At 43.7% G+C, this 17,520-nt stretch overlaps 1 protein-coding gene across 1 annotated transcript in view; it reads left to right on the plus strand.

Moving 5' to 3' along the window:
- tln2a (talin 2a) overlaps positions 1-17,520 on the plus strand; it is a 120,892-nt gene that overhangs the window by 61,772 nt on the left and 41,600 nt on the right. The window contains exons 27-32 of the mRNA XM_079736318.1: positions 429-557; positions 931-1,084; positions 3,096-3,304; positions 3,617-3,736; positions 4,117-4,314; positions 4,590-4,729. Coding sequence (XP_079592444.1) covers positions 429-557; positions 931-1,084; positions 3,096-3,304; positions 3,617-3,736; positions 4,117-4,314; positions 4,590-4,729 — 950 coding nt within the window. The remainder of the gene's footprint in view (positions 1-428; positions 558-930; positions 1,085-3,095; positions 3,305-3,616; positions 3,737-4,116; positions 4,315-4,589; positions 4,730-17,520) is intronic.

Consider the following 17,520-nt stretch of genomic DNA (forward strand, 5'->3'; position numbering starts at 1 on the left):
ACCATGCACTCTCTCTGGTGCCCTTCGTTGCCATGGTGCCTTATGTTGCCATGGTAGCCGATGTCGACGCTGTTACCCTACTATATGTTGACGGACGATGCAGAGAACGCAAGGATGCTTCATGCTTTATTGAGTATCACCATCAAACGCCGCTACACGTGTTCCATTTGAACATGTGAGAAAACCTGTTTAACAGTCACTACTGACATTTGATAAATAAGGAGATACATTTACCAAGAGCACACATCACCCCTCTTAGGTGTCGGAAACATTCTTCAGCACAAACTGCTCCTCCACGCCTGATGTATTCTTTCTTATTTCGCCTCCTGACATCATATGTTTCCGCAGTGTTTAGGTTATTTGACACAGCATTTTGAGCAGCATCACAGGGACTGTAAACAAGAGGTGCACCTCTGCTCTGTTTCCAGGCCCATGAGGCATGCGGGCCGATGGAGATAGACTCGGCTCTGACCACCATCCAGAACCTCAAGAGTGAGCTGCAGGACGCCAAGCTGGCCGCCATCGCTGGCCAGCTTAAGCCCCTGCCTGGGGAATCGGTACGGTGACCTTTATTCATATGCATTTGTTTCCATTCTTTCAGTCTTTCTTTCTTTCCTCTTTGTTCTTTATTTCTTATTTCCCTCTTTCACTTTTTTTGGTCTTCCTTCCCTCCTTTCTTTATTTCTGTATTCTTTCTTCCTTTTTTCTCTCACATTATTTCCTTGCATTCTTTCTGTTTTCATGACCCAACTCCATTTTAAGATTGTTAATTTTTTTTATAGAATTTAACAGCTATAAAGTAGAATTCATAGAATTATATCATACAATATTAATTCAAAGTTCCCAAGTCCCAGAGGTTAGTGTTTGAGTGGACATCCTGACCAACACGATGTCACACTAAACCCTGCACCATTACCTCTCTGCATCTAGCTGGAGAAGTGTGCCCAGGACCTAGGCAGCACGTCCAAGTCTGTTGGATCCTCCATGGCCCAGCTGCTCACCTGCGCTGCCCAGGGGAATGAACACTACACAGGTCAGTACCGAACGCCCACTTCCAAAGCTCCATCTCTGCTCCCCCTGGAGGGTACTACTGAATCATTAAAGAGACGGCCGAGCTGTTTGCGCATTCTGTCCCTGGTCGTCATACGGCAGGAGCTGAAGCATATAGGGCAGCCCGTAGTCACTGCATATGTTGTTCAGCCATTAATGCAGGTCTCATGTAATATTTAAAACGGAGGCTGAGATGAAAGCATCCAACGGCCACGAGAATGTTGAGGAAGCAGTGGATCATCCAGTCTGACAGATGTTATCCTATCATGTCAACAAAAACAACAGCATCTGATATGCTCGAATAGGATTTGCATGAGGCCTCTTCCGCTGCCAATGTTCAGATGTTGAAATTTCACTCCAGGGACGGTTGGATTGTGTAGTTAACGCTTCTGTATTAATAAAGTTAAAATGTGTATCCAACCTCAATGAAAAATGCATAACTTGATAAAAATGCTGCAGTGAATGGATTCTTGCTTGATCCTAACGGCTGATTGCCGTTCATATTCATTAAAGGTTTTAGATGCGCACACTTGTATCACCGCACTATGTGTAGGGTTATTGCCTGCCTGCTCCTGCCTCCTTTTTTCCATACCCTGCGCAACCTTTACTACTTTTATTTGATTATCCTTAACTTTGTGTGTTTGATTACATAGATGGCCGTTGATCATAAGAATGTTACACACAGATGCTGCAGGCTAGTGCTCATTTTTTTTTTATTTTATTAGACATGGAGATAGTTCGGGGGCCGTTCTGAGACAAGCAGACCCACAGGCAATACCAAGGGGGTCCGCGAAATACTTTGCTCCATAAGTGCCAATAAGAAAAGCATAGTGGCCATTACTCCTACCCACATTAACTTTGGGCCAATAGAAACTCTGATTTGAATGTGACACATTAAGTCACACTTCAGTCAGGGTGCAACGAACTGCCGCTTAGAGTAGTTAGGGTCTACAAGGCAGCTACCTAGCTTGCGACCATGGATAAATATTTGAGTCGGACCACTGACGCTGAGCCTAAATAAATAATAAAGGCAGTTATATAGAGTTTGGGTTTATTGAAAACGGCGACGTGAGACCGAAATGCATGATGTGTCTCAAGGTGCTAGCAAATGAAGCCATGGAACTGGCCAAGCTAAATCGACATCTCATTACAATGCACCCGGAATATAAGGACACACCAAAATCATTCTGTCGAAAAAGCGAGGAATACACCAATCAGAAACAAATTGTGAACCTGGCCAAAACCTCAGAGAAAGCATTGATGGCCTCTTATGTGGTGGCTCAGCGGATTGCTAAAAGTAAGAAGCCACAAACAATTGCGCAAGAACTCATACTTCCAGCAGAGGTTGAGATTGGGATGGAGCGAGGCAGCTAATAAACTGAAAGCTTTAACTCTGACAGTGGAGGAGAATTGAATAACTCACAGCTCAGAATATATATATATGTGTGTGTGTATATATGTGTGTGTGTGTGTGTGTGTGTATATATATATATATATATATATATATATATATATATATATATATATATATATATATATATATATATATATATATATATATATATATAGTTAATCATAGCTGTTATGATATGTTCATTGCTTTTATACCAGATTTATTATTTTAAATTGAAGCCATTGAAAGCCAAGTTTTGACTTTTCATTCGTCTGTGTTGATTACGACTGAGCCTGTTTTGCAGCTGTTCATTTTCACTTGAAAAGTCAAAAAGCAGTTTAAATAATGAATAACCCTCTGTTTAAAAGTATATAAGTGGTATTATCATGATTGAAAATGATGTGTGTTTCTGTATACCACTATGAAACATGTCTGAAGTACTCGGGTTGAAAAGTTTCAGAATGCAAATAGTTCCAATGGCACCTAAGAGTAAAAATGGTAGTAAGTATACACTTAGTCTGTCTTTCTATTATGAGGGGGTCCTTGGAAAATGTTCTCTCCTTTAAGGGGTCCCCGGCCCCTAAAGGTTGAGAACCCCTGTCCTAAATGACTGATGGTGAGGCGAATCATGTGACCGTGTTTAAACGTGCAGGCATAGCAGCCAGTGAGACGGCCCAGGCGCTGAAGACCCTGGCCCAGGCGGCGAGGGGCGTGGCCGCTGCGACCACTGACCCCGCCGCCGCCGTCGCCATGCTGGAGTCGGCGGGCGACGTGATGGAGGGCTCCGCACTGCTGATTCACGAGGCCAAGCAGGCGCTGGAATGCCCCGGGGACGCCGAGAGTCAGCAGAGGCTGGCCCAGGTGAGCTGGCCCAGGGGGGCTGATGGACTTTGTAGTTCCGTTGGGTTGTGATCGTGCGTTCTGCAGTTTATAAACAAATTATATATTTATTTCTTGTAACAACATTAGCAGATATTCAGCAACCTACAACACCCTCTCTGCAAACCTCTCCACTAACTGGTAGCCATGTTTTTAAATCCGTTCTGAAACGATTGAAGACGGCGCTCTCTAACTATTCTACTATCTGTATGAATGCGTTCTATGTGTATCAATAGTGGGTGTATATCAAGCCATACGCTCACCCTGCACCCCACCCAACCCCTGTGTCTCCAGGTGGCCAAGGCAGTGTCCCACTCCCTCAACAGCTGCGTGAACTGCCTTCCGGGCCAGAAGGACGTGGACCTGGCCCTGCGCAGCATCGGGGAGGCCAGCAAGAAGCTGCTGGTGGACAACGTGAGTCTCCGTCGGTACTGACGAAACATGTTGGAACACACGTTCGCACCGTGCTAGGCTGACTGTACTACCCACTGTACTAGCTATAGGATGTACCCCTGTTCCTAGAAGTTCCTAGGTTAGAGTGATATTTCGAATAATAGACTCACTTTGGGATCCATGAGTATAATTTGTACTTGTGCTCCAAAAATTTTAAAATGAATATCAATTAAATTAAACAATATATATTCTCTCCATTTACAGTTGTTATCGTATATATTTATCAGAAATGATCCTTATATGCGCAAGCTTACCTGACAATCAAACCCTTTCAGACTATAGTAGAAACCACGTGAAAAACGTTCATGTAAATGGCCTGACCCTCCCCCTCTGCCGTCCAGGTCCCTCTTTCCTCCAAGTCCTTCCAGGAGGCCCAGAGTGAGCTGACTCACACGGCTGCCGAGCTCAACCAGTCGGCCGGCGACGTGGTCCACGCCTCCCGCAGCTCCAGCCGCCAGCTCGCCGCTGCCTCCGGCAAGTTCAGCCACGACTTCGACGACTTTCTGGACGCCGGCATCGAGATGGCCGGACACACTCCGGTATGCTCCCTTTGGCTTGCCGCCTGGCGCTCTCCCTCTCACTTTCTGTCTTATCTCATCTCTCTCTCTCTCTCTCTCTCGCTCTCGCGCTCTCGCGCTCTCTCTCGCTCGCTCGCTGACGCTCTCTCTGACGCTCTCTCGTTCGGTGCCAATCATCTATAATTATAATATCTATCATCTATTTATCCATCCATCTGCTGCAATCGTTTTATCTCCTGTCCACCTATTATCCTCCACTATAATGGTGCCTTTTTCCTAATGTGTGGTGTTTTTAGAAGAAGGACGAGCAGATCCAGGTGATCGGCAACTTGAAGAACATCTCCGTGGCCTCCAGCAAGCTACTGCTGGCTGCCAAGTCCTTGTCCGTCGACCCTGCAGCCGCCAACGCAAAGAACCTGCTGTCAGCCGCTGCAAGGTACTCCGTCAGCATGGTTGTACTGTACATACCCTATACACCGTGCATACCTAGATACTGTGCACGGCATGTATTATGTGTGGATATACTGTACATACCCTATACGCTATGCATACCCTATATACTGTGCCTGTACTTTACATCCCAACACCTACCGTTTTACATCATGCTCTGTGTGAAGGTTGGCTTTGCTCAGGAGGTAGAGCGGGTTGACTTATTACAGGAAGGTTGCTTGTTCGATCCCTGGCTCCTTCTAGCTGACCTGTCGCCTGGCATGGTTGACTTGGCTATCAGTGTCTGAATGTATGCACGGTTGTAAGTCGTTTTGGATAAAAGCGTCTGCTAAATGCCCTAAATGTAAGGTTATTAGCTCCTCCCCATAATAAAGTTCATTGGTTCCTTGAGCTCATGGTTTTAAGGCAATGCTGCTGTGGCTTGAAGCATTGCTAGAGGGTGAACAGCCAATCCTAAGGACCTGCTCCAATCCCAGGATACGTTGAGAATAGAATAAAGCCTGATATAGCTATAGTTTGAATATCGGCCGATATATCGGTATCAGCAATCTTTTACTTAATAATATTTGTATCTGCGTCGTCCCCTAACATCCAGTATCGGTCGGGCTCTAATACATATATAGGCTACAGTATAGAGATAAATACTTTGTTGATGCTGGAGAAATGTAAATGTCATGTGTATTGTACATACATACATGTATACATACATGTGAACATAGAAGTGAATATACATTCATACTGTGTATATTTTGGCTCTTATGTTTAATGAGGGATACATGGTTTTAGGTTTTGGTCGATTTTTATTGACATGTTTTCAGAACTTGTTATAATTACTAGTTCATTTTATGAGTATATTTATAGCATGTTATAGTTTGGAAGGACCAAACTCTAATCAAAGCAAAATCTTGGCACTAAATATGTCATTTGTTTTTCTTCTAAATCAAGTGTGTGGTTGTGGTTATGTGGTTGTATGGTTGCGCATGTGTGGCACGCCTAGTATCTGACCCCGTGTGTCAGAAATGTACATATTTTAATTTGAATATAAAATAAAGGGTTCTGGCATTTTGAATACAAGGCAAGAAAACAAAAAACAGACTTGGGCACTGCAAAGCAACACTGCCCTCAATAGCACAGGAAGTGCATCCCTCAGTAGCACAGGAAGTGTAGCTCACCCCTCAGTAGCACAGGAAGTGCAGCTCGGTCTTGCAGTCGAGGCCCTGCAGCTCTCCGCTGGGGCTCAGGGATCCACAAGTATGGCACTGTTGCTTATCACAGGTGGAGCAGGGCTGCCCCTGCAGGCCCATCCTCAGGGAGGCGTTGTTTCCCAGGGGCACCCCCTGCAACCACATCCAACGGGCCCCGAAGTGCCTCAACCCCACCCACACACGCTTGCCGAACTGGGCCTCATGGATGTCATGGCTAGCCAGCAATTGGTCTGTCTCTGAGACCAGGCTGGCAAGGTCGTTGTGCTGCTCCCGGCAGTACGCCAGCGCTTCCTCCCAGGTCCTTCGCTCCGTCACTACCACCACCCAGTTCAGGCAGAGGAAGTAATGGGGCTCAGCACCCGTCCCGCCGTACAGACGGTATTTGTCTTCCTGTAAGCCCAGCCATAGGGCAGCCTTTTGCCCTGAGCTGTAAGGATGTCCGCTCGCTCAGGGCAGGTTGGAGGCGTTGCCGCCCCCAGACTAGCGCCAGCTCGCCTCGTTGGTCTCTTCACGATACAGTCCAACCCAGAAATATCTGTCAGTGATTCCCTGTACCGTCTTGTGGATCTCATCCATGTCCTGGCTGCTTGAGAAGGAGGTAAGGTTGATGAAGTTTGTCCTACAGTATGACTGCGCAGCGGGCCAGGTCAGACGGTTCTGCGTGGGTACGTACTTCCCAGCCGCCGCTGAGCTCGCTGCGAGGAATATCACGTTAATATAGCTTCTCATCGGGAATCTCATTTTCCCCCCGCCCGAGATACAGAAGTCCAGAGCAGGTTGAACGAAGTGAGCGGATGAGGTGCTCGATGTGATCTGGGAGCGGAGACAGGGGACAGGAGCACTCTCACAGGAAACTTTGAACATGTTGACTGCAATTGGGCATATTTAACGAGCTATACCGTCAAGAGGCTGACAAAACATGGTTCTGCCACGCCTGATTTACGTATAGGAAAAAAGTTTAAAAAAAAGTTTACATCTAGGCCTTGCGCATACACAGGCCGGGATCCCTCGTATACTGCCCCTTCGTATAAACACACAGACACTTGTGTGCACGGTGTTCTTTGGGGTAAACACTGAATGGACAAGTTTTTCAAAATAAAGTGAAGAAATCAAAAGAAAAGAAAAATCTCACATTTAAACAGGGCCAAGATGTGATGAGCACATTTGAACTCTTTCCCACACCGCTCCTATACGATACTACTTTATATGTCAGTAGGGCCCTGAAATTAATTTTGCGTCCCTGGGAAGGCCCCTCAAAACATTTAGGACATACAGGTAAACGGGTACAAATGACACATGACATGACAGCACAGCGATACACAAGCAGCACAGATGACAGATTAGGCAAGTACAGGTGTTAACCGGAAAGACACAAGTACAGACACATGACACATGACATGGCACAGCCAACAGAGCACATAAAACCACAAATGACAGGTAAGGCAGTTTAACAAGGTCATACAAAGACTGATACCTATGGAATAATAAATGCTCAGGAAATGTCATCTTGGTTTGTTCAGTAATAGAATGGACTGATGTACAAAGGAGTGTTTTAGCCTATTTCGGTTGAATCGATGGACTCTGATACGCCTATTTGAAGGCAGGAGCTGATGTTCATTGTTCAGGAAATGTATGCAGTCGGGGGAAATATTTGTGGCCAGCCTCAGCATGCTGTTGTTATGGGCCTCTTGAAAAGCCTGAGTTACGGGATGTCCAATGATTTTAGAGCAAACTTAAATCTGATTATACAGTTTACTTTTATTTTTCACTGTGAGGTTACTCAACCAGGCAGTGCTACAGTAGAGCATAATGCTCTGAATTACAGAGGTAAAAAATAGAAACATATATTTGGCCCAAAACGATTTTAGCCTACGGAGAAAATAAATGCGCTGCTGTGTCCTTTTACCAAGAAAATCTATGTGAGGGGTCCAAGATAGGTTCTCATCTACCATGATACCAAAGTATTTATATGCTGAAACTTGATAAATTTCAACATTGTGGATTTTTACTTTGAGGAGTGGGCAGGTTGGGGGCTTACCAAAAATAATTTCCTCTGTCTTCACTGAATTAATAACGTTTCTCTGATACAGCGTGGGATCGTCAGTATTTTTCAACATAGTCAATAAGGTGGAGTCATCTGAGTATTTTAACAGAGACTGGTTTGGTACCGAGGAGGTGCAGTCTGACGTGTAGAGTGTGAACAACACAGGTGAGCTAATGCAACCCTGAGGCACCCCTACGTTTGTGATCCTTGGAGATGACAGTGTATTGTTTACCTTGACCAGCTGGATCCTATTTGTGAGAAAGGAGAAGTACCAGAGTATGAGATGGGGTCTGATCTGCAGCTGAATCATTTTTTTCCAGCAGTATGTCTGGCTGAATTATATTGAATGCCGCTAAAAAATCAAGAAAAAGAGCCCTAACATATGTTTTAGGTGTGTCCAGATGTTTGGAGACTAGGTGAACCAGAGTAGCCACTCCATCTTCTGTGCCGCACCCTTGCTTATATGCAAATTGAAAAGGATCTTGGTGCTTCAATAGGGCTCTGTTGAGACGCTGGACCAAATTTTTTTCCAGAGATTTCATAATGATTGATGTGAGGGGTATTGGCCTATAATCAGTGTTCCTTTGGGCATTGTTTTTTAGGGAGGGGCTTAATGTGTGATGTTTTCCAAGCTCCTGGGATGTAGTGTGTGTTAACTGACAGCTGGAAAATTGGTTGCCACACAGGGGCTAATTCCAAAGCTAAAGTTTTAAGATAAGGCCGCTGCTGTGGTCACGACCTAGAGCTTTCCTGGGGTCGTTGCGTAGGAACGTGCTCCTGACATCTTCCACTGGTGTGGTGACCAGTTCAGCATCAGTGAGTGTGATAGGCCCAACCAAATCAGTACACCTCTCAAAGTGACCGTCCTTCAAAACGGCAAAATAAATCATTTAAGTCATTAGCAAGCATAAATTCATTGCCTGATACAATAGTTTTGTTGGACGAGGACAAACCCGTCATCTTGTTCATATTATCCCAGTCTTTTTCCAGAGGTTTTCCTCTCTGAAAGTCTCCTCCAATTTGTGTCAATGTGCTACCTTGGCTTCTCTAAGCTTGTTCTTCAACTCTCTAAATGTTTGCAACTTAAAGCATCGTTGTTTTTCAAGGCCCTTTTCTTCGAGATGATTATATTCTTGATGTCTTTGGACACAAACTTTTTATTGTTTGGATATCTTAATTATCTTAGAGGGGATGACAGATTGAACACAGAAATTAATGTAGTCATTAGTGACCATGGCAGTTTCATCTAGGGAGCAGGGGTTTTAGAACAGTGACCAGTCAGTCAAATCAAAACAAGCTTTAAGCTTCTCTTTGGCTTCAAAAGACCAGTCTCTAATTTCCCTCACCACCGCTTTACTACTTTTGAATTACGATTTGTACATGGGCATTAAATACACCACATTGTGGTCAGAGTTGGCGATTGGTGGTCTCAAGGCATTATTAACATTCACGTAGCATTTATCAAGTACATCGTTTTTTCTTGTTCCATTTTTGACTACTTGGCAAAAGCCAGGTAGTGCACTGTCCAGACTGCAGTGATTGAGGTCCCCCAGCACAATTGCAGGTGCATCTGGTTGTTTCTGTTGCATTCTGTGAGAGTGTTGAGCTGGATTTGAGGGGCCGATGCAGATACCGATATTAGGGAGTAAAAGTTTGCAGATATCGATATTCAACCGATATTCAAAATCTATCTTCGGGAGGGGCCGCTCAGTTACTCCCTTCTAGACAAAATCGACTTGGTTGCGACGTTGACAGTTTGTTAGTGTTGCGGCTGTGTTGAGTGAGTGAGAGGTTGCGGGGGAACAGCTCAGGCTGCCGGACGGCGCTGCAAGGAACTTTAATAAACGCAATATTGTTATCCCGCAGTAATCAGCCCAACAGCCCCGAAACGTTAACGGCCCACCGGGAATTCTCCCGACTCTCCCGATTACCACTCCGCCACCGTGTGTGTGTGTGTGTGTTTGTGTGTGTGTGTGTGTGTGTGTGTGTGTGTCTGTGTGTGTGTGTGTGTGTGGGCGTTATTCGATAGCCTGGTAATGTGTATAGGCCTACGTTTGGTAATAATATTCATACTGGTTTAAATAATAAATGTTATAGTATTTCCCATCTTTGCTGAGCAAGAGTTTTGTTTGAAAGTTCAATGATTGAAACAAATAAAAGCCTCGGCTATTGAAGTTTTACGGTAGGCCTACCACTGTCATGCACCTACCCGATGTCAAGTGGACCGGGTTGAATTCACAGCGGGTCTCTCTTCCTACTGTCCTGCTCAACACTCTCTGATCTCACTAAAAGGCTAGCAGCACGAAATCAAGGGATATTTAAAATAGAAAAAAATGAGCGTTTAATCGCAAGTTAACTATGACATTAATGTGATTAATTGCGATTAAATATTTTAATCGCTTGACAGCACAAATATAATATATATATAGATAGATAGATAGATAGATAGATAGATAGATAGATAGATATATATTCTGGGGCTGGAGCTGATTCAGTGTGTAGCATTTTAAGTAATGTATTAGCTAAAATCAATGTCCTCATTAATAAATATGTCCTTATTGGTGTAAAATCACCTCTGCCAATAATCAGACTTATCCTCCTTTGCAAAGAATTTGTTATATTCATATTATATTACTTTCCTTTAACGCGGAAATCTTAATGAGGCATCCATGTTCTTACGGACTATGAAAAACTATAACGGCCAAGAGGGACATAAAGCACTGCGTTGTACTAGCAGGCTAAATGCATTCTCACTCAGAGCCAGTGCGATTAAAACGTAGAAAGAGCTCCGTGAGATGACTATGGCCATTTTTTCTATATTCGGTGAATAACATTGGGTTTAATGCAAAAGGAGGAATTTCCTCCTCTGAGTGGGTGTGTCTTAGCCTAGAAATCGATACGCCCCTAGAGGCAGCAAATTTTATTTGCAGCCAGGGGAGTCTAGCAACTCTCCGTAAGCTTGCGAGCTGGAGAAACCAAACTCTGGTCAGGCCAATCACATCGTGTACAGAGTTGGTGGGAAGGCATAACATAACGACGACTGAGTTGCGATGGGTCCATGTCAAGTCCGTGGAGTCCCTGCTACATGATTGATTGTAGAGCTATCCTACTTCGTGCAGAGGGAATTTGAAAGACAACCGTTTATCCCTCCCTTTGAATTGAGCCGTGCCATTTGAGTGTTCCAAGACCCAACATCTTGATGTGGGTCTGGCTTGCCAGGCTAGGTGTGACTAGCTAAGGGGTCTGAATTGCACCAAAATCTATTCAAGAATAGGCTGGACCCCTGGCTGCACTATGAACAAATAAGCAGGAGCCCTGTCTGTGGAGCAGCCCAGAGGGAGGACAGTGGTGTGAGAAATACCAACTTTCTACTCCTCATTCACATATAAGTCAATTTACATTTCCTACAGAGGAAATACTACCTCAGTGGTAGTATTTTTTTCAAGAGATTTTCAGGGTACAAATGTCAGGATATGTTTTTCACACGTACGGCCCATCAGGAGAATAGCAGGAGAACATCAGGACCTACATGTATGTATGAAAGCAGCTAATAATAGGCCCAAAGTAGGCCTGATTTGACTCATTGAATTTGAATCCTTTCCTTATGCCCTTGTAGTCCATTTCAAAGACATGCTGCCCACCAGCTTTCAAAGTACAATGCTGCCACTGGTGGCTTTGTATCAATTTTAATCACATAATTATCCCTCGCTGCTATATTGTAGTTCACCAAAACACCCTGAAACAACTTGAGTCTCACATACTTTTGCCAACATACCCCACCAAAATTACAAGCAGGCCAATGGCAACCAAGCACGCAGTCCTTCCTCCCTCCCTCACTCCCTGTCGATCAGGTATTAGAGAGGATTTCAGAGAGGGTGTGCAGGTCCTTGAATATCAGCTAATGTTTGTCAAAAAAAAAAAACACGCACGCAACAGGCTTTTTTTTGGACAGACATTAGCTGATATTCAGCAACCTACAAACCCTCTCTGAAATCCTCTCCAATACCTGATATTGAGATCCTTTCTTAAATAAGTAAAGACAGCTCCCCCTTGCCATTTGTTCTATATACCAATATATTCTGTGTATATCTATATATTCTTTGTATGTTTATATCAGCTCCCCCCAGGATGCAATTATTTATATATATATATATATATATGTAAGTTTGCATATTGGCCGAAAATCGATACCAGCATTCTTTTACTACCTAATATTGGTATCTGCAGCAGCCAACAACATCGAGTATCGGTCGGGCTCTGATTTACATATAGGTTACTGTACAGAGATAAATTCTTATTGATCCTCGATAACATTGAAATGACATGTGTATTGTACATGCATACATGTTCACCTTATACAGAGAAGTGAATATGCATAAATACTGTATGTATTTTGGCTCTTATGTTTAATGAGGGATACATGGTTTAGGTTTTAACATATTTTTATTGAAATGATTTCAGAACTAGATTTTTGTATTATGCTTCATTTTTTATAATAACTAGTGTATTTTATTAGTATGTGTATAGCATTATAGTTTGGAAGGATAAAACTTTAGCCAAAGTTCTAGATAAAAGTTGAACATTCAAGCAGAACAATTTGAACATTTGTTTATCATTCTAAATCAATTGTGTGTGTGTGTGTGTGTGTGTGTGTGTGTGTGTGTGTGTGTGTGTGTGTGTGTGTGTGCGTGTGCGTGTGTGTGTGTCAGGTACACTAATGTCAGACCTTGTGTCGGTCAGAAATGTAAATATTTTAGTTTGAATATACAATAAAAGAGTCTGGCATTTTGAATAAAAGGCAAAAAAATTGTAAAAAAATTGAGCTCTGCAAAGCAACATTGCCCTCAATAGCAGAGGAAGTGCACCCCTCAGTAGCACAGGAAGTGCCGCTCGGTCTTGCAGTCGAAACTTTGAATATGTATATTGTAATTGGGCATATCTAATGAGCTATGCCGTCACAAACTGACAACATGGTTCTGCCACCCCTGATGTACTTATAGGAGCGAGGTGGGAAAGAGTTAAAATGTGCGTGTTACATCTAGGCCCTGTTTACATGTGAGATTCTTCCAGCCTTTTGATTTTCTTGTCCCTTCAGTGTTTAACCCAAAGAATACTGTGCACACAAGCCTATGTGTGTAGGGGCAGTTTACGAGGGATCCCTGTTGCGTGTGTTCACACGCAACAGGCTTATTTTTGGACAAACATTTCCAAATATTCAGCGACCCTCGGCCTCTCTGAATTCCTCTCCAATACCTGATTGACATGTTTAGATCCTTTCTGAAATAAGTAAAGACAGCTCTCCCTTGCCATTTATTCTATGTAAATGGCAAGTGGCTGTTATGTTTTACTTGCCCAATAGCAAAACATACTTGCCCAAAATAGAAAATGTAGGCCTATTAAGAAAATGTACAGAACCAACAAGTATTTGTTGATTTATAATTATTTATTCAAATACAAAACATAACAATTATGGTAGCCCAACAGAAGACACATTAGGGCCTCAAAATTAATTAATTAATATATATATATATATATATATATATATATATATAGTGCCTACTACAGCAATCAGAATGACAAAACTAGGGCTGGGCAACGATTAAAAGTTGTAATCGCGATTAATCGCATAGTATGGTGAGTTAACTCGCGATTAATCACACTTTACTAAAATTATATTTTAAATCCACTCCAATTTAAGTTAAATGAGATTATCAAATGCAATGACACATTATCATTCACACCAAATGTACTTAATAAGCAAAAACTAGGCCAAGAGATCTTGAGGGAGTTGAATCGACTGGGAGCAGTGTGGGAAATAGTGGAAAAAAAGGCCCTGTTTTCATGTGAGATTTTTTCAGCCTTTTGATTTCTACGCTTTATTTTATAAAAACGTGTCCGTCAGTGATTCCCCCGAAGAACACTGTGCACGCAAGCGTCTGTGTGTCGATACGTAGGGGCAGTTTACGAGAGATCCCGGCCTTTGTGTGCGCACACAACAGGCTTTTTTTTTGGAAAAACATTAGCTGACATTCAGCGACCTCTCTGAAATCCTCTCCACTAACTGATAGACATAGACATGGCATAGACATGTTTAGATCCGTACTGAAATGAGTAAAGGCAGCTCTCCCTTGCCATTCTATGTATATGACTGTATTCTATGAAAATATCATGTATTATATGGATATCTACCTCACCCCCAGGATACGATGTTATAAAGAATAAAGCCTTATATATCTGTATTTTGAATATTGGCCGATATATATTTTATGTTTTAGCAATCTTTTATTCTCTTATTTCTCTATCTGCATCTGGATCTGATTCATACATAGGCTACTTTACATAGATAAATTCTTTATTGATCCTGGATGAAACCGAAATGTCATGTGTATTGTATATACATACATACATAGATGTGTACATACATGTGGACTTTACACATAGAAGTGAATATACATACATACTGTAAACATTTTGGCTCTTATGTTTGATGAGGGATACATGGTTTTAGGTTTTAACAGATTTTCTTTGCACGTTTTCAGAACTTGATTTTGTAAAATGCTTCATTTGTTATAAATACTAGTGTAATGACTTTAAGATGGATAACATGTAATAGTTTAGGCAGACAAAACTCTTTTGAACATCCAAGCATGACAAAGCAAAATCTGGGCATTAAATATGTCATGTTTTTCATTCTAAATCAATCAATTCCCCATTCCCACATTTTTGTGTGCATCAGAAAAAGGTAAATATTTGAATATACAAACAATACGATAAAAGCGTAATTTTGAATATAAGGCAAAAAAAGAAGAAGAATTGAGCACTGCAAAGCAACACTGCCCTCAATAGCAGAGGAAGTGCACCCCTCAGCCGCAAAGGAAGTGCAGCTCACCCCTCAGTAGCACAGGAATTGCAGCTCGGTCTTGCAGTCGAGGCCCTGCAGCTCTCCGCTGTGGCTCAGGGATCCACAAGTATAGCACTGTTGCTTATCACAGGTGGAGCAGGTCTGTCCCTGCAGGCCCATCCTCAGGGAGGCGTTGTTTCCCAGCGGCTCCCCCTGCAACCACATCCAGCGGGCCCCGAAGTGCCTCAACCCCACCCACACACGCTCGCCAGTTTGGGCCTCACGGATCTCGCGGCTAGCCACCAGCAGGTCCGTCTCGGAGGTCAGGCTGGCGATGTCGTCGTGCCTCTCCTGGCAGTACTCCAGCGCTTCCTCCCAGGTCCTCCGCTCCGTCACCACCACCACCCAGTTCCGGCAGAGGAAGTTATGGTGCTCAGCACCCGTCCCGCTGTACAGCCGGTAGTTGTCGTCCTGTGAGCCCAGCCATAGGGCAGCCTTTAGCCCCGAGCTTTGCGGATGGCTGCTCGCCCAGTGGAGGTTGGTGGCGTTGCCGCCCCCAGACCAGCGCCAGCTCGCCGCGTTGGTCCCTCTACGATACAGTCCCACCCAGAATTCTCTGACAGTGATTCCCTGTACCGCCTTGTGGATCTCATCCATGTCCTGGCGGCTGGAGAAGGAGGCGAACTCGATGAAGTGTGTCCGACAGTATGACTGCGCCTCGGGCCAGGTCAGAGCGAGCTGCAGGGCTACGTACTTCCCAGCTGCCGCTGAGCTCGCTGTGAGGAGCATCGCGTAAATATAGCGTCTCATCGGGAACGTCATTTTCCCCCCGCTCGAGATACAGGAGTCAGGAGCAGGTTGAACGAAGTGAGCGGATGAGGTGCTCGAGACAAGGGATAGGTGCGCAATCACAGGAAACTTTGAATATGAATGTGCCATTTGGGCATATCTAATGAGCTATGCCGTCAGAGGCTGAGGCCTTTTTTTCATGGGAGACTTTTCCAGCCTTTTGATTTCTACGCTTTATTTTTAAAAAAGTGTCCGTTCAGTGTTAACCCCAAAGAACACAATGCACGCAAGTGTCTGTGTGTTGATACGTAGGGGCAGTATACGAGGGACCCCGGCCTGATCCCGGCCATGTTTTTTTTGGACAAACATTAGATGATATCCAGCAACCTACACACCTTCTCTGAAATCCTCTCCAATACCTGATGTTTAGATCCTTTCTGAAAGTAAAGACAGCTCTCCCTTGCCATTTATTCTATTATATGAATATATTCCATGGATATCTATATATTCTATGTATATCAGCTCCAACCCCAGGATGCAATGAGATGTACGTGTGTGTGTGTGTGTGTGTGTGTGTGCATCTTGGCCGAATATCGATTTCGGAAATTTTTTAGTCCCTAACATCGATATCTGCATCGGCCCCTAAAACCCAGTATCAGTCCGGCTCTAATTCATATATAGGCTACTGTACATAGATAAATACTTTATTGATCCTGGATGAAATTGAAATGTCATGTGTATTGTATATGCATACATGTGGATCGTACAAGTGAATATGAATACATACTGTGTATATTTTGGCTCTTATGTTTAATGAGGGATACATGGTTTTAGGTTTTAACTCTTTTTTTTGACATGATTTCAGAACTAGATTTTTGTATTATGCTCCTTTTTTATAATAACAAGGGTATTTTATTGGTATAAGTGTATCATGTTATAGTTTGGAGGTATAAAACTCTAGGAACAGTTATGGATAATAGTTAAACATTTTGTGGCTATTCCCATGAACATTCAAGCTGAACACAGCTAAATCTTGGCACTAGATGTCATCTGTTTTTCATTCCAAATCAATCGTGTGTGTGTGCTTGTGCGTGTCCGTTTGTGCTTGTCAGGTACGCTAATATCAGACCCTGTGTCTGTCAGAAATGTAAATATTTTAGTTTGAATATACAATTAAACTGTCTGGCATTTTGAATATAAGAAAAAGAATAGTACAACAGAATAGAGTACTGCAAAGCAATACTGCCCTCAATAGAACAGGAAGTGTACCCCTCCGCAGCACAGGAAGTGCAGCTCACCCCTCCGCAGCACAGGAAGTGCAGCTCACCCCTCCGCAGCACAGGAAGTGCAGCTCACCCCTCCGCAGCACAGGAAGTGCAGCTCACCCCTCCGCAGCACAGGAAGTGCAGCTCACCCCTCAGTAGCACAGGAAGTGCAGCTCACCCCTCAGCAGCACAGGAAGTGCAGCTCACCCCTCAGCAGCACAGGAAGTGCAGCTCATCCCTCAGTAGCACAGGAAGTGCAGCTCGGTCTTGCAGTCGAGGCCCTGCAGCTCTCCGCTGGGGCTCAGGGATCCACACGTATGGCACTGTTGCTTATCACAGGTGGAGCAGGGCTGCCCCTGCAGGCCCATCCTCAGGGAGGGGTGATTCTTGCAAATTCTAGGATAAATGTTAAAGGGGGGCGGGGGGTTTCAGGAGCCTGTTCAGATCAGAACAAGAGCTACTGACTGGAGGGGCAATAAGAAGCTGGTGAAAGGGGAGATGGATATTCCCCAGGAACTTATTTGGCTGGGATTTCTTTTGTTAAAAAAGTAATGGTAATTGACCTTAGGTAAGTTGCTTATGTGCTTGACCAGACAATATGTCAGTTTTGTTACCTATGTGTAGGGGAAATAC

Source organism: Pollachius pollachius (assembly GCF_949987615.1).
Source record: "Pollachius pollachius genome assembly, chromosome: 5".
NCBI classification, from domain to species: Eukaryota; Metazoa; Chordata; class Actinopteri; order Gadiformes; family Gadidae; genus Pollachius; species Pollachius pollachius.